Source organism: Enhydra lutris, unplaced genomic scaffold (assembly GCF_002288905.1).
Source record: "Enhydra lutris kenyoni isolate GAN:26980312 unplaced genomic scaffold, ASM228890v2 scaffoldscaffold5, whole genome shotgun sequence".
In the NCBI taxonomy this organism is placed as follows: domain Eukaryota; kingdom Metazoa; phylum Chordata; class Mammalia; order Carnivora; family Mustelidae; genus Enhydra; species Enhydra lutris.
Window position 1 is genome coordinate 10,818,000 of NW_019154089.1, and position 20,328 is coordinate 10,838,327.

The 20,328-nt window shown below is 42.2% G+C and overlaps 1 protein-coding gene across 1 annotated transcript; it reads right to left on the reverse strand.

The window, feature by feature from the left end:
* Positions 1-1,983: 1,983 nt before the first annotated feature.
* LOC111141104 (isochorismatase domain containing 1) lies at positions 1,984-19,532 on the reverse strand. The gene is made up of 5 exons (XM_022493435.1): positions 19,202-19,532; positions 9,862-9,981; positions 9,549-9,752; positions 7,795-7,911; positions 1,984-2,770 (listed from the first exon to the last, which is right to left on the reverse strand). The coding sequence occupies exons 1-5, from the start codon at positions 19,502-19,504 to the stop codon at positions 2,624-2,626; spliced, it is 891 nt and encodes a 296-aa protein (XP_022349143.1). The 5' UTR covers positions 19,505-19,532; the 3' UTR covers positions 1,984-2,623.
* Between the last annotated feature and the right edge of the window lie 796 nt (positions 19,533-20,328).

The window sequence follows — 20,328 nt, forward strand, 5'->3', positions numbered from 1 at the left end:
TTCTGCTACACCTTTAATCAGTCGGGCATGTTTAGAAAGGGCAATTATCTCTGGGTCTCACTGGCCACATCCGTAACATAAAACCATGTTAAAATTTTAAAGCTGAATTTCACCTTTGAGATCATGATCTTTCAAGTTCCAACCAGCTTGAGTCATATTTATCCAAACATCAGCTTGTCAAAAGGGAAAATATTCCGATGAGAGAAATGTGGTATTTAAAATGGGTAGTAACAGGGTACTTCGTTCCTGCTTGGAGTAAGTTATCACTTTCATTCCTTTTAAAGTTCTGCATATGTTTTTACATTTCAGTAAACGAAGCATCTTAATCCTGTTCCGAACCCCTCAACACCAGACTCCTCTTCTGCTTCAGTGCTCAACTTTGTTTCCGTTAAAAGAACACTGTTCTACAAAACTGTAGGCACTTCCCAATTCAAAGCCTAATATATTAAAATCAATTCAGTCTTCTCATAATAACAAGGCCATGTCACCCTGCTTTTGCATGATCTGTGAAAAAGAAGAAGCCAGAATTCCCAATTATATTCTTCTGAACTCTGGAATATTGACATTCCTGAACTTTTGACATAACCTATTTCAATTTACATTTGCTGAGAGGTTATGATAGATCTGACTTTATACCAGACCAGGAGTTTCCTACAAGCATCTTTTTATCCTCAGCACATAGCACAATGTTTAGAACTTAGCAGGTTCTCAAAATGTATTTCCAGAATGAGTACAGCAACTGCACAGATTCTGTTTTCAAAGAGCTGACAATCTAGTGGGAAAGAGGGATTTCAGCCCAGTGATACTCATTTCAGGCTTCTAATCTACAAAACTATAATATATTAAGTTTCTGTGGTATTGAGCCACTAAATCTGCGCTAATTTCTTATGGGAGTAATAGGAAGCTAACTTGGGGGTCAGGGAATTGGTTTCAGCTCTGACAAGGCTTCACTGCAGTGGTATTTCATGAGAAACAAGGGTGTGGATGCAGGGGAAGGAAACAGGTGTTGTTTCTGACATGCTTGCTACTCAAAATGTGGTCCATTCTGAGCAGCCCCGGTGCACAGAGCCTTTCTTTTAGAAATGCAAAATGTCAGGCCCTCCTGCACACCTACTAAACCAGACTCAGTGTTTTAATGAGAGCCCCAGGTGAATGACATTCATATTAAAGTTTGAGGAGCAGTAGGTTTGAAGTTCTTCAAAACTATTTCAAAACTTTGATTTAAAATTTCTTTTTTGATACCCAAATTGCCTGGGGGGAAAGAATACTCAACCACACCCACAAGATTGTTGGCTGTAGTTTGTTACCGGTGACAAAAAAAATCAGCATTTCTACTGCTCTTAAATAATGACAAGGCCCTTCAGGAAAATCCATCTGCCCCACCTGCAAAGAATTTTCCTTTGAAAATTCCCTTTGGTTAATAGATTATTGAATGTCAAAAGTTTTACACTTTGAAAAAAATATTAGAATTCCTGGCATAGTACTCACAGAGCCATGTTGTGGAGGACAAAATAATTTCATTCAAATAATACATTTTCTTTAATTACTTTAATATAAAAGACAGCAGTGTTTCATATTTCACATGATATAAAAAAAAGTTTTAAAACCCTCTAATAAGTTTTTAATGAAAATAAATTTATTGAAGGGTAGCAATGACTACAAAATTAATACTACCAAATCATGACTCAAGCCTTTGCCTTAACTGTAATATTTGGAGGGTAGGTAGAGAAAATACCAAACAAGAATATGGACGTTTGAAAACCCTATTTTATCCAACCTATGACTCTTCGCTAAAGCTGATGCATATCGGAAGACATATTCAACGTTGTAGTAAACGCATGCGGCCAAAGTAAAGAAATCTAAAACAGTTCTCCCCTGATTTTGTAACATTGCAAACCATTCTGTTTAAAAAATTGAAACAAAGAATGGCCCAATGAGTATTTTAAGGAAAAGATACAGCTAAAAAAAAAAAAAAGAGAGAACATTAACAGAAAATGAGTGATAGTGACTAGAATAAGAAAATTAGCATCATCAAGAAAGATACATAATTATTCAATATACATTTGTTTGGTTAGATCAACGCTACTTACTCAAGTAAGCTGACTGCATTGTGAAAGAAAGGGGTACCATGATCCATAGGTCTGTTTGAAATTCTCACCTAATAATCCTATTTCAATCTATCTGAAAAGTAAAAGCACTGAGTCTGGGCTACAACAGACATCTTAATAATACTATGAAAGTCTAACCATTATTGGTACATTTTTTTTAATTTACAGTGCACAATTTGAGAAAATGTCACAAGAGTATTCACGTTAAAAAAATAATGACCAGTGGACACAATATACACAAAACAGGCACCTTCATTATAATTATTTTAATAAATAAAAGCACATTAACCCAAAAAAGAAAAGAAGAAGAAGAAGGTAGGCAGCACCTGAAGCCTTTGACATTTGTAACTAAACGTTGGTACCCAAATGGTCTAAGTGGTTATGTTTGACTAAGAGGCGCAAAAAAGGAGCCAAGTTTTGACTTTAACATTTTAATTCTAGTAGAGACAAGAGCTTGTCCAGGCTTACAGTCCTGTCACCTGATGGTGAGCAGCATACCAGACCTTCAAATGTCCTTATACTTTGGAAAGCAGGCCTGACTCTGGAGCACTCGCCTTAATTAAATTCTGAATTTCCTTGAATTTTGGATGGTCTTTATCTGCCACCAGCTGTAGCAGAACAGCTTCACTCGTAGTCACTATGATCCCGGTTCGAGCAAGACGCTTAAAAAAAATAAAATAAAATAAAGGCAAATCAAGAAATGAGCACAACAAGGAACACTGTATTAAACAGCAAAAGCTATGGCGGGATACAATAATTAGTGTCCTCTATTAAAGCCATGGTCCTTAGCCAGACCATCCACTTAAGTGATGGGGACAGATTTCCAACTAGTCACACCACAAACTGATTACAATTATTCTCAGTAATAATAATGTGGACTAGAAACAAGGAAAAGAAAATATGTAGCTAATGTTATGACTTATATGTGCCAGGCATAGAAGGGACATCAAGATTATGAGGGTAAAACAATGACTTTTAATTTCTTTCTTTCTTTCTAAGATTTTATTTATTTATTTATTTGACAGACAGAGATTACAAGTAGGCAGAGAGGCAGGCAGAGAGAGAGAGGGGGAAGCAGGCTCCCCGCTGAGCAGAGAGCCCAATGCGGGGCTCGATCCGAGGACCCTGGGATCCTGACCTGAGCCGAAGGCAGAGGCTTTAACCCACTGAGCCACCCAGGCGCCCCGACTTTTAATTTCTTTTTTCTGTCTCCAAACATATGATACAGCAATGTGTGTCCTTCCCATAAGTCAGAAAGAACTGGTTGTAGGAGAGCCTCATGCAATTTGTAAGAATGTGCCCCTGTGGCACCTGGGTCACTCAGTCCTTAAGTGTCTGCCTTTGGCTTAAGTCATGATCCTGGAGTCCTGGGATCAGCCCCACATCGGGCTCCCTGCTCCGCCAGAAGCCTGCTTCCTCCTCTTCCACTCCCCTGCTTGTGTTCCCTCTCTCACTGTCTCTAACAAATAAATAAATGAAATCTTGGGGAAAAAAAAAAAAAAAGAGTGTGCCCCTGGGCTGATAACAGACCCACCAGCACTGCCACCACCATAAACTTCAGAATCATGAAACAAGAGCATAACATTTAAAGTTTCGCTGACAGATCAAAGAATGTTGTTGCCAAACTGCCCCAGTGGCATCATAATAAAGAAGCAAGGACAGAAGTCTCAAGGTGGGAAGAAGGGAGAGAGGAGGGCAAAGAAGACAAAATTGAGAACAAGCAGGAGAGGGGTAGAGAAGGGAATGAGAGAGAATTCTAGAGTTAGAGTTGTCTTCTCTGGCCATCTCTATTATCAGAAACCATAGGGAAAAACCTGGCCAACCGCTGTCCCTTGAACCCTCTGCTGTAAGAACCAAGGAGAGAGGCAGAGACCTAATTCCCAGGCAGGTCAGGGGAAAAGACCCAGGTCAGTGACTCTTCATGAAGGAGGAGTCAGAACAAGAACCAGGACATCCTCCAGGAGCAAGGTGAAGCCTTGCAGATGTGCAAGCCTAACCTATACTGGCAGAGTAAACCCCTTCTTTTTGTCCCCAAGGACGCAGAAGGGAGAAGCTCAGCCCACTACTCAGAAAGCCAGCGTGGACCTCAGCAGCCTGTGTGGAAAAGTATGCAGGGCAGCTGACCAGCAGGCTTGAGGAAAGAAAAAACAGCAGAATTACATAGGAAAGAGGGAGAAAAAACCAAGTGTGCTAGTACCCTGTATGTTGGGGACAAATACCCAAAAGTGAGTTTTTTGAAGACTTCTGGAAACTAAAGTCCTCCTCCTTTTAGTCCACTTCTGACTATCCTATCAAAACCCTTAGACATCTCCAGGACTGTGTGCTTCCCTCCCAGAGAAGAGCAGGGGACAACTGTAAGACTAGAGCAGCTCCTGCCCTGACCAGCTGGCAGCCCGGCCTGGCCTTCCTCAAGGCTCGCAGTTTAATGGGGGGACTCTCAAGGATTCACTCTGAATCTTAATCACACACTTGCAGTGTCTGTGAACACGCCTGATGCATGCAGAAGTGCCAAAGAAGTCAGTTCTCACTCATCTTTCTAGCTCCTCCGTGAGGCAGAAGGACAGAGAACTGCTCCCAGGTCTACGGAAGAAAGCAGATAACCCCTGAAAACACCAGCTTTCCCTAGGGCTCCGCTGACCACAATCTGCTGGACTGACGGCAAGTCAGCAGTCCCCGGTGAGAGTCGGGTCACCGTGGCAGAGGTGGGCTGGGATGCTCAAGGCACAGAAATACATCTTAGTCAACTGACGCCAACCATGGCTTCAAGACGGAGATACGGCCAAGGATGACTGGATTTAAAAAAAAAAAAAAAAAAAATCCAAGCCCCTCCCCCCCCCCCAAAAAAATCAAGCAAAGAACCTACGTAAGCAGAAGGCGTGGCTCAGCAACATGCAAAGTTTTCAGAACCGACTCCTGGACCTTCCCACGGTGCCTGCCAACCCCAAACTGAATGCCTGAGCAAAGAGAGAAAAGCGGAGCTTCTGCAGACACAGGCGGGTCTGGGCACACCCACAGGCACTATAAGGACACCTCCAGTCCTTCTCCCAAACTCTCTTTCTTTCCCGGCTGAAAATGAGGCAGAAACTTCAAACCACACCTCTTTAATGCACACAGGTATAGGGCTCCATCGGCTTCCAAAGTTCATCCCCTACACTTACAAAACCAGTCCCGCAAGGTCGAAGCAAAAGTTACTCTGACCCACAAACCTCAAAATGCAAAGGTACAAAGCCATGAGACCTTCAGAGAGGGCAAAGGGGGGGTGCTAAACCCAGTAAATTTCCAATCAACATGAACCCTCCCCACCCCCACCGTAAGTCCAAGGGTATCAAGTTCCAGAGAGGGTTTCATTCTATTTTATTCTGCATTTACTCTACAATTATTAGTTGAAAGAAACAATGCCTGACAAACGGTTGGTGCTCAAAATATTCTGTTGAAGACAGCACATGCCACAAACCCAGGCCCCGAAGTTTCAGTAACAGTATCTATAAATCTTTTTAATATAATGATCTCAACAGGCAATGTGGGTAGTCTCAGGAATTCCCGTGAGGAGCTGTGTTCTAAAGGAACAGGGAAGGTGAGCTGGCCGGATTGCTCTTTAACTTTCAAAGTCCTACAGTAAAAGAAATAAAACTAACACTTCTCCCAATAATCTAGGTACAAACTACAACACCTCCATCAAAAATTAAGACTAAGAGAAAAATCTGCAGTGTGGCACGCCTCCCCCATCACGATCTGACCTGATTCTCTCTTTTCACTTTGCAACCTCTGTGCTTGAACCCACGCGATGATGGTTGCTCTGTCTCACCCAAAGCCACCAGACAACCACACTCCCTCCTTCCTGCTGGGTCTGAGAAGCTGACCTACTGCTTCTACATTTCGGGTTAAGACTAACTGCATGGATACAACAACAAATAATAACCACAAGAGAAATAAATGCAGCAGCTAATATTTGAGTGTTTACTTCATCGGACGCTACACTAAGTGCTGTCAACACCTTACCTCACTAACCCACACCAAATCCCCCAGTGGGGTGGCTTTTCACTATATCCACTTCCCTGGTAAGAAATCTGAGGCAGTGGGGCTCCTGGGTAGCTCAGTCATTAAGTGTCTGCCTTCGGCTCAGGTCACGATCCCAGAGTCCTGGGATCGAGACCCGCAGTGAGCTCCCTGCTCAGCAGGGAGTCTGCTTCTTCCTCTCCCACTCCCCCTACTTGTGTTCCCTCTCTTACTGTCTCTCTCTGTCAAATAAAATCTTAAAAAAAAAAAAAAAAAGAAAGAAAGAAAGAAAAAACTCTGAGCCATGTGTACTAGATAACTTGTCCCTGGACATACATTTACAAAACGCCAGGCCTTGCATTCAAACCCGTAATATCCCTCCAGTGTCTAGACTCCTAATCACTGAGATGAGACGACTTCCCAGAGTATCTGATGGTAAAGAGGTTCACCATGTTTGTATCCCCAGTGTTAGGAGGAGACAGAGGTGCCAACAATCATAATTTTCTGTAATAAATGCCATAATAAAGACATGTCTCAAAAACTTATTTGAGTGGAGGACAAAGTCCTTGCAATTTCTTTATAAGCAAGATTGTTATTTTTGGATGTTTTTAGTTTTCCACTTCCGTGGAAACACTTCAAGTTCTGGCCCTCAGCCTTCCTAGAGAAGGGATGGCCAACCAGGGTCTTAAAGAAGCTACTGCTGCCACCTCCCCACTTGCTTCTGCATCGGTCTTCTGCACAGACTTTTCTTCTTTCTTGCCTATACTCTCTCATTTGCCCTACCTCAACACCCCTGAGAACACTCCTGGCAGAAGCAATGACTTTGCAATCCAACACAGAAAGTGGTTCATAGGCCAGCTTGGGCCTGAACACTGGAGGATCTCAACAACGACAAAAAAATCTGTATTTCCCATTCTCAATAAAAATCATCAGTTAAAGAATATGCCAACTCAATCCACATGGACATGACTCTAAAATTATTACAGAACTAGAATTAAATGCAAGAGAGAGAACAATCTACAATATGGAGTGTTTCAAAGGATTATGTGGTAGTTTGCTTTTCAACAGTCTTGGAAGAGAAAATGCTTACAAAAGAGTACTGTTAAGCAACACTGACAAAATATCTCTGATTCCCTGACTATGGTCCACCCTGATCCTCTGGGGCAGACAGCCGAGAAATACTATGTGTGAGTGGTGTCCAGAGGCAGTAACACACCTCCCATTGCCCAGAAACTCAAGACGGAGGAAACCCGACAGAGGCTGAACCAGGCTTAGGCATGCCCTAGGGTTGGGCATGGCCAGCCTAAGCCTGATTCAGCCTCTGTTAGTTAAACTAGGTGGGCTGTTTCTGATTTGCAAATCTCTCAGTGATGCAGATTAAGCTTACTAGAAGGCTTCTTACAAGTTCATACATCAAACCATAGCAAAGTCATGAGAAAAGATGTATGAGAGCTTCTGGTATCACTAGAAACCTAGATCTGAGGAGATGGAAGATATAAAAGAAGATTTAGTGGCAACACCTCAAAGGTCGGTCAGCACACCACCAAGACTCTGGAAGTCAGGGAATCTGAAGTTGTCAAAAGACACGCAAATTGAAGATGCCAATTTTTCATTATTATGAAGTATTCATGATTCTTCAAATTAATCGGGAAAATTTGGTAAATTACTTATTTTCAAGCAGGACAATTACCTCAAGAGCAAACATCCGGTCCATCATGCTTCTCGATGAGGTGGCATCAGCAACAATATGAACCTCAATACCTCGGCCCACTAGTTCCAGAGCTGTCTGCTGGATGCACACATGAGTCTAGGAGGGACATTAAAAATCCTACGTAATAATGTGGGCACACATTTTACAAACATGTGACAACATGATAAAGCAGAAAAAAGCACTACAGTTCTCATGACCTTGCCCTCCATCTGGCCTTGCCTCTAACTTGCTAGGTCATCTTGAAAATAAACATCTCAGGCTTTGGTCTTTGGTTTCCTCACTGTAAACTCAGAAACTGGATTCCATCAAGCTTCCTCACACTAGGATCCTTGAGCATATACTTGGAGCTCCGTGACAATTTTTTCAAAAGGATTTTCATCTGTCATCTGGATGACCTTCCTAAGGCTGACTACTACCACTCCGTTTTGATGCTGCTCGTGGTTGGGTTTATTTCTGAACTCACTCTGAGTGCCCAACACAAAGAATGAGTCAGCAGTACTGTACACGGAGAAACAAGTAGAAAAACTAAGTTGGTACGAGGTACCCAGTAGTAAAGGTAGGCCAAGTTAAAAATAACAAGTGACAAAGGCAAAAAATATCCGGTATACAGCACAAGCAGATGTATCATACAGATTCCGTCTTTGTAGGTAGTAACTTGTAACAATTCATTAGCAGACAATACAGAGCAAAACCATGCCCGAAAAGAGCTCTGTTATATAAGCAATGAAAGCACATTTCAATAATACCAGGATGCCAAACTTATGTGCACGTGACGAGTGAACTTTGGAGAATTATCAACTGGCATGCCATTAAAATTGGCACTGGAGGACTGTTCAAAGATGATTTTGATTAGGCATGAAGTATAATAATGACGAATGAGCAAAAACAAAGTGCCCAAGTCAGCAAAAGTATTTGGCATGACATATTTATATCAATAGGCTTCCTCTGTATTATCATTATTGAAGTCAAAATACAAAAATATTTAACGCACACCTAAAACTAAGGCTGCATCCTTGTACTCTTAAAACCTACAGTATAAAACCTACTATCATAGGTATATTAAATTTATACTATTTGGATTTCACTGTATTTATCATTTTTTTCCATAATTTTAAAATTTAATTCAATAACTGTTTAAATGCTATGAATAAATACATATATTCTGTATATACAAATGCCAAAAAACCAGATCAAACAGAAAATCATTTTAATCCACATAAAGAATCTTGAGTATTTTTTTCCTTCAAAAAGTAGGTAAGTGATTCAAGTGGGAAGGACAAGGAACTACATGACTTCTGAGGTTTTTCTACAGCAAAAATATGACCAAGGTGAAATCCTATAACACATAAATAAAAATAACGCCTCTGAATGTAGGCTGATCGATTCTTGTGCCTCTGCTTTTAACTACTACTTTTGGGGCACTGTGTTTTTCTGCTGTGATATGCATCCCTTAACCAGCTACCTGCTCCAAGCAAGTTGCACAGCATGTGTGTTTTAGTTTCCTCATCTGTAATAGGGGGAGACCCAGAGTACTTCATTGGCTCAGAAAGTCACTGGGAGTGTTGAATGACTGAAGAACTACAGATCACTGCCATGCAAAGAGTCAACACTCATTGAAGGGTGGTGGATGTTTCTCATCATTACTATCACCTACCACCTAGCCTACACATAAAATCGCACTGCAGTTTTTCTACAAATGACATTGTACCCCAAACATAACAAAATGCACTTACTTCTACTCCAAATAATACAACACTCCTGACTCCAGGAATCTCGGCTAATGCTGCTTCTACTTCTGGTATTACCATTGAAAACCTGGTCTTCGGAAGGACCAGTTTTACACCTGTTAGGTCAATTTCTTGAACGGTGCTTCCAAGACCTTTAGGGTACTGTTCTGTTACAATAACTGGAATTCCTAACATTCGGGCCCCTTGTAACTAGAAAAAACAAACAGAAAACAAGGATAATTAGCAATTTATGTATTTTGTAACTATATAAATGTATACCATGCTTTAGGGAATTGGAAAAATAAAGAAGCAAACATACCAATCTTTGTCCCACGCTAATAATATCCCCAAAATATTTGATGGCTGGTCTGAATCGCTCCTGCATATCACAGCAGAAAAACACAGTGCTTGAAGGTGTGAGATTTCCCAGGGTGGTGAGCTGAGGAAAGAAGAAAAAAGAATGATTTAGCACTCGTTATATGACGACATTTATTTTCAGTGGAGGTCAATAAAGGAGAAAAGTGTTCCTACTGTTTGACCTAGTAAGTCAATTTCTACAACTATTATCCTAAGGAAGTGATCTGAATTATTGAAAAAAAAATTATCCACAAAGATGTTGACTGAATTGTTTATAATAATGAAAATCAGAAAAAAACCAAGGACCAACAATACAGAAAAGACTTCACAAAGTTTAACACACTCCCATGAGAAAAAATTTTTTAGAGAACTAAAATAATATATGCAAATAAGTTTTTAAAAATATTTGAACCATCTATGAAGAAATGCTCATGATCTAATATTAATTTTAAAAAGAGAGCACAGGGGCACCTGGGTGCTCAGTCGTTAAGTGTCTGACTTTGGTTCATGTCATGATCCCAGGGTCCTAGGATCGAGCCCTGCATTGGGCTCCTTGTTTGGCGGGAAGCCTTGCTTCTTTCTCTCCCTCTCCAGATGCTTGTGTTCCCTCTCTCTCTGTCTCTCTCTCTCTCTGTCAAATAAATGAATAAAATCTTTTAAAAACAAATAAATAAACAAATAAAAAGAGAGCACTGAAGTTCAGCAGTATTTCAATCATGTAAAAATATAAATAGAATGTAGAAGCAAATACATGTAAATATTAACAAGTAGTTACACAGTTATGGGTGTCAGTCATATTTTTTTCTTTATACTTCTCTTACCTTCTCCAAATGCTATTTAAAAACACTTCCCAAACGTTATTTAAAAGTACACATAGCTTTTACTGTTAGAAAAAAAAATGTTATGATGGTAAACAACTTAAGTTTGATGATGGCATTGCTTCTAAGTACAAAAAGTAACCCTGAAAATAATCTGTAGCAGAGACTATGGAACATAAAACTAAAAAATCAGAACAAATTCAGAACTGCTGCTGTCATCAAGACAGAAATATTAAGATGCTGTTCTCAGGAATAACTTCTCAGAGTTCAAAAAAAGAAATGCAATGAAATAATGCCAAGCACATCACCACTGTTCAATGGACAGACATAAATTGGACACCTGCATTCATCAACAAATTCATCATCATCAGGAAATTAATGAATTAAGGTTAAAAACAGGTATTAGATTACCCAGCTGGACGTTAATTGCCATAGTTGGTCTACAGTAACAACGTGGGCCCAGGAGGAGTCTACAAAAAAGTGGAAAGCCGCTGATGAATGTTAAGAATTTCATGTCACTCATGCATTCTTCAGGGTCCATGATGCTGTTCTTCCTGCCTTCTCAAATTTCAGAAAGCACTGCAGAGGAAGCAGTCTGGTCCTGAATGAACCCATGCCCCTCCTCTTACTAGCCAGCCCTTAGATCTCCCCTCAATTTTCCCATTTTGCCCAAAAACCACCCATGGATAATGTCTGTTAATAATTTTCTAGAGAAAACCCTGTGTCCCAATTACATGATGGTGGCTTCCCCACCAGCCTGGCCCTACACACTTCCAGGAAACAGTTACTACAGGAATTAGGTGCATCATTAAAAGGAATCTCTTATCCTTCCATTGAGTCTGTACTTCCTTATCTATGTGCTGGTCTGAGGAACGCTGGCACCCATCTCCCTCTACAGACCAAATTCATGGCAGAATGGGAGTGCCATCTGTAATGCTAACACTATGTAAAAGGTTTCCCTACTTTGCCAATAAAGGATGATCAAAATAAATATTCAAGCATCTTAAATTACATATTCTATCTTAAACTGTTCGCTCCCTTAAATTTTTAATGCAAGTATCATTTTCCAAAGCAGGGAGCGTGACATATATATATAAGTACCCAGGACACAATTTTTTAAAACCAATCACTATTTATGAATACATATTTTAAATTCTCAGTAAAAATTAAATTTTGGATCAAAGGGCTCAAAGTCTAAGTGGATCCCTAGACACCCACAATGTGTTTAGGGCACATGACAGAATGCAGTTTACCTGCAACTGGTCTGTTTCAAATTACAGCAATGCAACTCAGTCATTCTCGTCATTCCATGGCAGTGAAAGAAGCACGCAAGCAAAATAAACCAAACTAAGTGTGCCAGATGGCCAAACACTATCATACTCAGAGCTCGTGGCCGCTCTATCTCTAGCTCGCAGATCTCACCTCAGATAACGGACGAACTCTGGAACTCTGTACACATTCCCAACAAGTTTAGTCCTCCTGGCCCTAAACTCACAGAAGGTTATGAACAGCAAATCAGAAAGTAAGCGGCTAGAGACAGGCAAACTGGTATCAGCAAGAAATGATAGGTGACAGAAAAAAAATTCAAAGTACACTAAAAGCAGATCAAAACTCAACTAGTTCCACATCTAGACTTCTAGTGGAACAGTATGTATATAATAACATAAATTGGGACATCATTTTAGCACACTCAACTAAGAAAATGTTAAATTATATAATACTTCAGGGCTATGATATTAAAATGGCCAAATGTATTGGGATACATAAAGGAATAAAGCCTTACCTATCCAGAAACCCTAAATATTCAGAGTTGTAGTCTCCTGGTGTTTCTGTTCCTACCTCCTTTCAGCTATGAGGTCTCCTATTCTGGGCAGGGGGCCACATCAGATATATGTCATAGTGGACACAGACTGAGGATGTCAAAAAATGCAGCCACAAAATCCTCACCACCTTGAAAAACCCTTCTAGTATAGGAACTCATCTATTAACCTTCAGCAAACAGAGAAACGACAGAGATAATGTGACAAGGCATGTTCTTGTGCAGAGATGACTGGCTATAATTTAGTGAATCAAAAATGCCCAGACAGCCTCCTCTCAGTAAGTCAGAGTTTAACTCCTGGTATCCCTCTTGGATGTGGACTGCATGAAAGACTTGCTTCCTCAAAGTAGAATATAGAGGAGGCAACAGGGTGACTATTTACAATGGAAAAAATCTGCAGACACTGCCTCAGCCAGGTGATCAAAACTCAGACAATCAGTCATGCCACATTGCTAGTATATCGACTTGAAAAAATGTGATAAGAACGACCTTCACCATCTGCCTCGCAAAATCCCACAGCCCCATTTGAAGTGTGCGAAAAACATCAGATAAACCAAATGAGATACATTCTACCAAAATATCTGACCAGTACTCCGCAAAACTGTCAATGTCATCAAAAACTATACAATACAATACAGACAAAACAAGTCTGAAAACCCAAGGGAGCCTAGGAAGACATGACAACGAAACATAATTAGTATCCACGAATGGACTATGGAAGAGAAAAATGGCATTCGGGAAAAACTAGTGAAATGTGAATAAAGTGTAGAACTCAAGAGATTCGAATGTACCAGTGCTGGTTCCTTGGCTGTGACAAGCATTGTGCCCAGCAATGTAAGATGGGAGTCAGGGGGGAAACTAGGTACAAGTATCCAGGAACTCTCCAGGCTATCTCTGCAACTATGCTCTAACACTGTGCTAAAACTAAAAGCTTATTTAAAAACAACAACAACAACAACAACAACAACAACAAAAAGGTATCCCTACGCTACGGTAGTTGGGAAAAAAAAAATTGCTACTTTTGATAAGCCAGAAAGAAGGCTTTGAGGCTACAATAAAAAGGAGAAAAAGCAAAACAAAACTACCCTGAGAAACTCTAACCATGTCCCACCAATCCATCCCCCAAATTCACATGAATTCAATAAGTTGTTATTCAATTACACACTGCCTCTAAAACCCAGACTTCTTAACTTGACTCATGAATTTCTCTTAAAGCAAAAACCTTGTAGATAACTAAAAATGCTGCTCAAACATACACTGCAACTGCAAGATAGCAAATTAAAAGTACACTGGGTCAAATGCTGTCACAAGTTAAAACACAGCAATTACAAATCATTGCATATTCAAGAACCATGAAAAAAATCATGTATAAAAAATGTGTGTGTGCGAACATACACACCTTCATTTATCTATATATCTGCAAACATCTCTATACATGCAGACACATAGATAACACATATCTCAATAAACATATTCAAATACAAAAAACTGGTCAGAACCTGTAGCACCCTTCAGAGATCAACTGCAAGTATAAATTTTTGTCCATTTTCTTAAGAAATGTCACAGCTGGAATCTGACCAGATTTAACAGTTAAAAGACTTTTCATCCCCAAGTCCCATTATTACATTATTATATTATCACGACTTTATATCCCCCTCTTCATTACCACCTGTGTTCTGACCATTTTCTAACAGCAGCTGTCCATTCTCAAGGAACCTGTCCTTCCTCGGTTAAGTGCCCCTGGTTACTCAGGACAGGCACACAGACGGAGGCTGGCCTTGCTCAGTGATACTCTATCTGTGCTCCAGTTCTGTGTTTCCACAAAACCAATTCACGTTGAGTGTTTTATGTTGAATTGTATCCCCCCAAATTCATATATTGAATTCCTAACCTCCAGGACCTCAGAAAGGACCTTATTTGGAAATAGAATCATTGAAAAATAATTAGTCAAGATGAGGTCACACTGGAGCAGGGTGAGGGCTGACACCAACATGACTAGCATCCTTATTAAAAGAGGCAATCTGGACAGAGAAGGCCTTGGGAACATGAAGGCAGTGATGAAGGTGATGGGTCTATACACCAAGCAATGCCAAAGATGGCCAGAAAACCAAGAGCCCAGGAAAGAAGCATGGAACACATTCTCCCTCACAGTCCTCAGGAGTCGACCCTGAATGTTAGCCTCCAGAATGGGCGGAAGTAGGCTTCTGTTGTATAAGCCACTCAGTGTGTGGTACTTTGTTTTAACAGCCTTCTAGTGAGAACTACTACTGTGTGTCTTTAGGAATTATTAAAGTTTGGAATTGTAAATGGGATGTGTTCAAAACCGAGGCAGTCTATGAGAGTCACAAGATAGGCATGATATACTTGGGAGAGAGTCCAGAAGGGACGGTCAGGTACCAGAATTTCCACTCAGAAATGTTTGCAAGGAAATGTGATTACCACAGCTACAGCAAGGCCTTGCTCCCCCGGGGTAGCAGAGCTGTGGGCAATAGAATCTGAGACCAAATCTCAATTTCCCTAAATTCAATTACATGAAATCAGACAAATCATTTACATTTTCAAACAGCAGTGTCTTAATCTATAACAAGGCAACAAAACAGTATCTACCTCAGAGGGCTACTTCAAGGATTAAATGGGCTTCATATAATCAAACAATAAATTCATAGTCCCTACTCTCAAACACTGCTTGTTTACAGGTAGCCTCCACTAAGGGGAAAAAAGTATGCAATGCTTGGGGCAGTAATACAAAATGTTAAATTTTTTTTAAAGTGACACACACAACACATTCTATCTCTCTCTCTCTCTCCCATCAAACCAATGGGGGAGAGACAAACCACATCCCTCACATTCCAGCTGTTTCCTCTCAGTGCCCTGACACTATTCACCTCCCAGAGATCTGTCCTGCCTGCTTCTCCATTCTGTTTCTGAGCATTACTATCTATCTGCTCCTCCTACATGCTCCCACAGTAAAGGTTTCATAATCAAAAATCACCACCTTCAAACTAGCAAGCCCAAGGGAAAACAGATTCCTTTCCTTCATCTTCCCAAACCAGGTCTTCTCTCCCTTCCCACCATGAACTCTGGGGTCTCTTCTGGCTAATAAATGCCATGCCCTCTGTTAAAAATAATAATAGAATATTAATAGTAGTAATAAACCTCTACGAAAGTGAAGGTGCTCTGGAGCCAAATACCTTCCCAATTAACCATCTCAGGAAAGGTCAAAATAACCTTCCCAGGGAAGCCCTTATCTCCCACCCACACAAAGCTGCCAGAGCCTTCCCTCCTACATACAAAGGGAAAATGGCCTCACTGGCATTCTCCTTGTCATGTCCACTTCTTCCTCTCTTCTGTTTGGGCTCTGCCTTCCATGGTGACAAGCTGGAAAATACACTGGAGGTGGTAGGATATCAAATGTACAGGAGTCTCCAGGGTTGAATGTTTCCATTAGTAAAAACTTGGGAAATACCTTAGGAAAAATTAAAACTTGGAAGTTATAAAAATGACCTAAATTCCCACTCTTCAATCCTCTCATTTACATTTCTTCCTTTGTGTCTCAAAATGCCTCGGACTTCAAGCATTCTGACAAAGCAGAAAACAAATAAACCATGCTTGAAACATGAGCTGTCTTCAGCTACCTGAGCTGTCAGCAGACACTCGGTCCCTGTGAGATGATTTCAGAGAAGAAGACACTCAAAAGTCCAATATTCACAATGGGGGTCTCAAAGATCAGTCCCCACAGAACCACTAACCCACTACAGGTGCACACAATATGGCACAGGCAACCACTCTGTTACACGGTCATGGCAGCAGCAGTCAGAACAAGAGTGAAAGCAAAGCCACTCCCCTATGCAAATTAAGAATATATTCTAGAATATAAGTACGTGAGCCAGGGCCCTAGAGGCTCTAAGGTCCAGTTCAAGCAAATAACAAGTTACATTATTTAAGCAGAGGACTACATATGGCCAAACTTATGCTCTCTGTCCCTGCTGCTGGGAGAAAGGGACCATCAGGCCCCAGGAGCATGGCCTCACTGAGGGGCCATCCTGAGTCTTCTTAAGTGACAGGCACTGATTTCAAAGAACAATGAACACCAGCAAAACAAATGATATTACAAACTCAAGTTTGTGGCCTGTTCTCTATTTTGCCTGATATTTTCATTAAGCATGAGAAGAGAAGATGAATGCTATGGTCAGCTACCAAGGAGGGACTTCACAAGCTTTGATGGCTACACCATTATCAGAGAACCTTGGGCAATTTCTTCCATTTTCTGCTATTTTGCAAAATGAGAGGTTATCAGGTGAGGAATAAGAATGGGGTCTTATCCATGTTTGAATTCACTGTGCCAGGCACTTAAAGCTGCCACTCAAACGTTTGTGTGATGAACTCTATGGTCTCATTTACCTATAAAATATCCATGTCTGTAGGATTACACAGCTAGGTTCCAAAAACATGTAATAAATTGTTCATGAAAAGAACTATCTTCCCTTTCACTTCTAAGTATATACACACTAAGTACACATATGTCTATATTAGAGACATATACTCATATACATATAAATAGGTATCAGAATAGCTTTATGGGTATATATGGAATGTATGTAGCCTTCCACATTTATTTTATAGCTGGAGGAGGCACCGGGCCGAAGAAGTCAACGTATTATTACTAAAAGGAGACAGCATAAAGAAAAATACTGTTAAAAACTTTAAAATATTTAAGGTATTATGTAACAGACTTTTAAGAACTCTTGGGCTATTTAATGAGATATAAATAATATCTTTAAAAAGATTGAACAGAGCTGTGCTATTATAATTATTATTTTAAACATCACCACCAAAAAAATGTTATCTCCTATACCAAGCAAAATATTTCAAAAGCCACAAGTTACCTGAATTATAAAATGGCTTTTGAGAATGTCCAGGACATTTCAGATATACACATATACATTACTAATTTCCAGCACGTTTCATTAAAATCAGTTGGGAGACATGGGCCTTGAATTTTTCAAAATAAATAAGTCTTATCTTGCGGGGAAGGGGAATAGACTTAGAGATGTGAAGTGGGGGGGGGTCACTAGTTTGGCATAGTATCTTATTAGGTATAGCCCACCCTCCCTCTCAACCACTACAGAAAATGCATCACAAAGAAGTCTGCATCTTCAGGTCAGCTGCAGACCTCCTCAGTTAGAATTTGGATTCTGGCCTTTATTAATGGATTTGTCAAAGGTGCATCCAACTTCTTGGGTATGTTGGCAACAATAACCTAAATACAAGAACAAGGAAGACTGCAGAAAGGTGTCAGCCACGAAAACTCTTGAAGACATAAAAAATGGGGGGCGAGGGTCGGGGGAGTTGTAGTAAACACCTTCCAACCACCATTCTCACAATTCTCTGTATGGGCAACAGGGCAAATTCTGGGGTATCAGAGATCATCCCTTTAGAATCCCCACAGGGCTAAACAGTGGAACCTCACAGCCTTTGTCCTTTGAACACAGGAAATTTATCCAGGTAAAAGTATCTGCTTTGGAAGCTTCTTGCAGGGGTGCTGGGGGCTGGCATGGGTGCTGTGGTGATAAGAAACAAAACCAATTCTGCAGCTACTGACTACAGCTGGGCGGAAGAAAAATCTAGAATAATCTTAAGAATATGACAAGTTAAAAAAAAAAAAAGAATATGACACTTGAATATTAAGACGCCTTCTAAGCCTGATTCCCACATTTCAATTTGGTCTTCCGAAGAAATGGCTTATCAGTTTCTCAACAAAAGAAAAATTGTTGATAGTGTAGCACCTAAAATATATCTTACGTTCTCTCTTTCCAAAAATAAAAATCATCCAGTGAATCCTCTGAGCGTAAAAAGAACAAGAGACAGGCCCGCATAGTTATTAGTGCATGATTTTAAAAATATATATATATCTATATATATTTAAAAGCTATAAAATAATCCTCAGGTGCAATAACTTTCTCGGCCAGCACCATCGGGAAATCCTGGTGGAGGGAAAGTTGGGGAATTAACAAGGTATTACAGTCCTGGCGTCAAATGACTTTTTGAACGCAGGCGACGCATATATAATCAAGAGATCCAGTAACCGGTTACCAGGATGAGGCTACGCAAATGGTTATTTCACTTAAGGTTAACGGAGGCTTAAGCTCCAGGAACTACAAACTGGAGAGAGGAGCGGGGAAAGGCCTGACTCCTGAAGTTTGTGTTTCCGCAAGTGGTAAACACAACTCCGGGTAACAAACCCTAAGGCCAATACCCCCATCAACTCTTCACCCCCATTCGGCAGCACTCCCACAGAAAACCACAGCGAGTACCGCACAGCCCTTCGGTTACGCAGGCTGCTGGACTCGCTCCTGGCACACAAAGCGGATGCGGCCGGTCGAGGACCACACACGTGGGGGCGTTCTCGCGTGCCCAGACGCGCTGGGAGGCCCACGCCCCCGCTTCGGGCGAGGACAGCTGGTGACCGTCACCTTCGGACTGGCCCATTCTCTGAGCCGTCCCCGAGGACTGCGCTCGCGGCGCAGCCCTCCCCAGCCAGCGAGGCGCGCAGGGCCCGGAGCCAGGGCGGCGCGGGGCACCTGAGGAGCGCGGCGGGGGCGGGGACAGAAACGCGCGGTGACCGGCAACAGCGGCTGGGCGCGCGGCCCTGCCGCGGGACCCACCTGGATCTGAAGCGGCACGAGGCGGACCTTGCAGCGCTCGCTCACCGCGAAGCCCTTGGGCAGGTCCACGTACTGGCCCCACTCCTCGGCGAAGAGCTGCACCACGAATTTGCGGTGCATGTCGATCTGGTCGCCATACAGGCTGAGGAACTTCTGGATGAGCAGCTCGTAGCCCGCGCCGTGCGGCACGGACGAGGGCCGCGCGAAGACCGAGAAGCAGAAAAGCACGGGGACCGTACCCGACGGCGCCCCCGCCCCGCCGCTGTTGGGGAGCGCCGGGACAGCCAGCTCCGCCGCCGCCATGTTCCCCCCAGTGTCTGCCAGCTCCGAGGCCAGCAAGGCGCAGACAGGGCCGGCCGCCGCGGCCCCGCCTCCCCGCGCCGCCCTCCTGCTCGGGAAGGCGAAGGGGCGGGCCCTGGCGGCCGCAACTCGCGCGCCCTCCCCCGCCCCGCAGAGGGCGGACCGCGGCAGAGAACCGGGCGGTGGGGCCGGAGTGCGCGCCAGCCAGCGCCTGCGCTCGCCGCCGGGACCGCCCCCTCCAACCTGGACTTGGCTAGGCGGCCACCGCGCGCGTCTAGCACGCGGGGGAGGTGTGTGGCCCCCAATTCCCCCGCGCTCCGCCCACCTTCGAACAAGCGCTGTTCGCGGGGAGTTACGTTCTGCTTGGGGACCGAGGGCTGCCCAGCTTTATCTGCCAGGACGCGTTACCTGTTGGCCTTGTGCAGAGGCAGGGTGGCAGCAGTAATGTCAAAACCAATTGGTCAGACTAGTACAGACCCTAAGAAGAGCAGCAGAATTTAATGTTTCCTTAGAAGGGTCATCCGAGGCTCAGGATTTCATATTTTTTCAGTCCCATGGGACACAATATCTCTAGTAATGAATTTGAGGTCTTGGCCTCCCTTTATCTCATCCCAATTTCAGGGAGAATTTGGATTGGGAATTGCAAAAGATAAGGAGGTTTATGAGCAAAGTCTTTAGGAAAATCTGGACTTTATATTCAAACTGAGCATTTCTGTTTTTAAGCGAGTAAGAGGGATCACCTTCAAATAAAGTAATCCCCTGCCTTGTGAACACTGTAAAGCACTATATAAAATTAACGGGAATTAGAGAAACATACGCTATGAAAC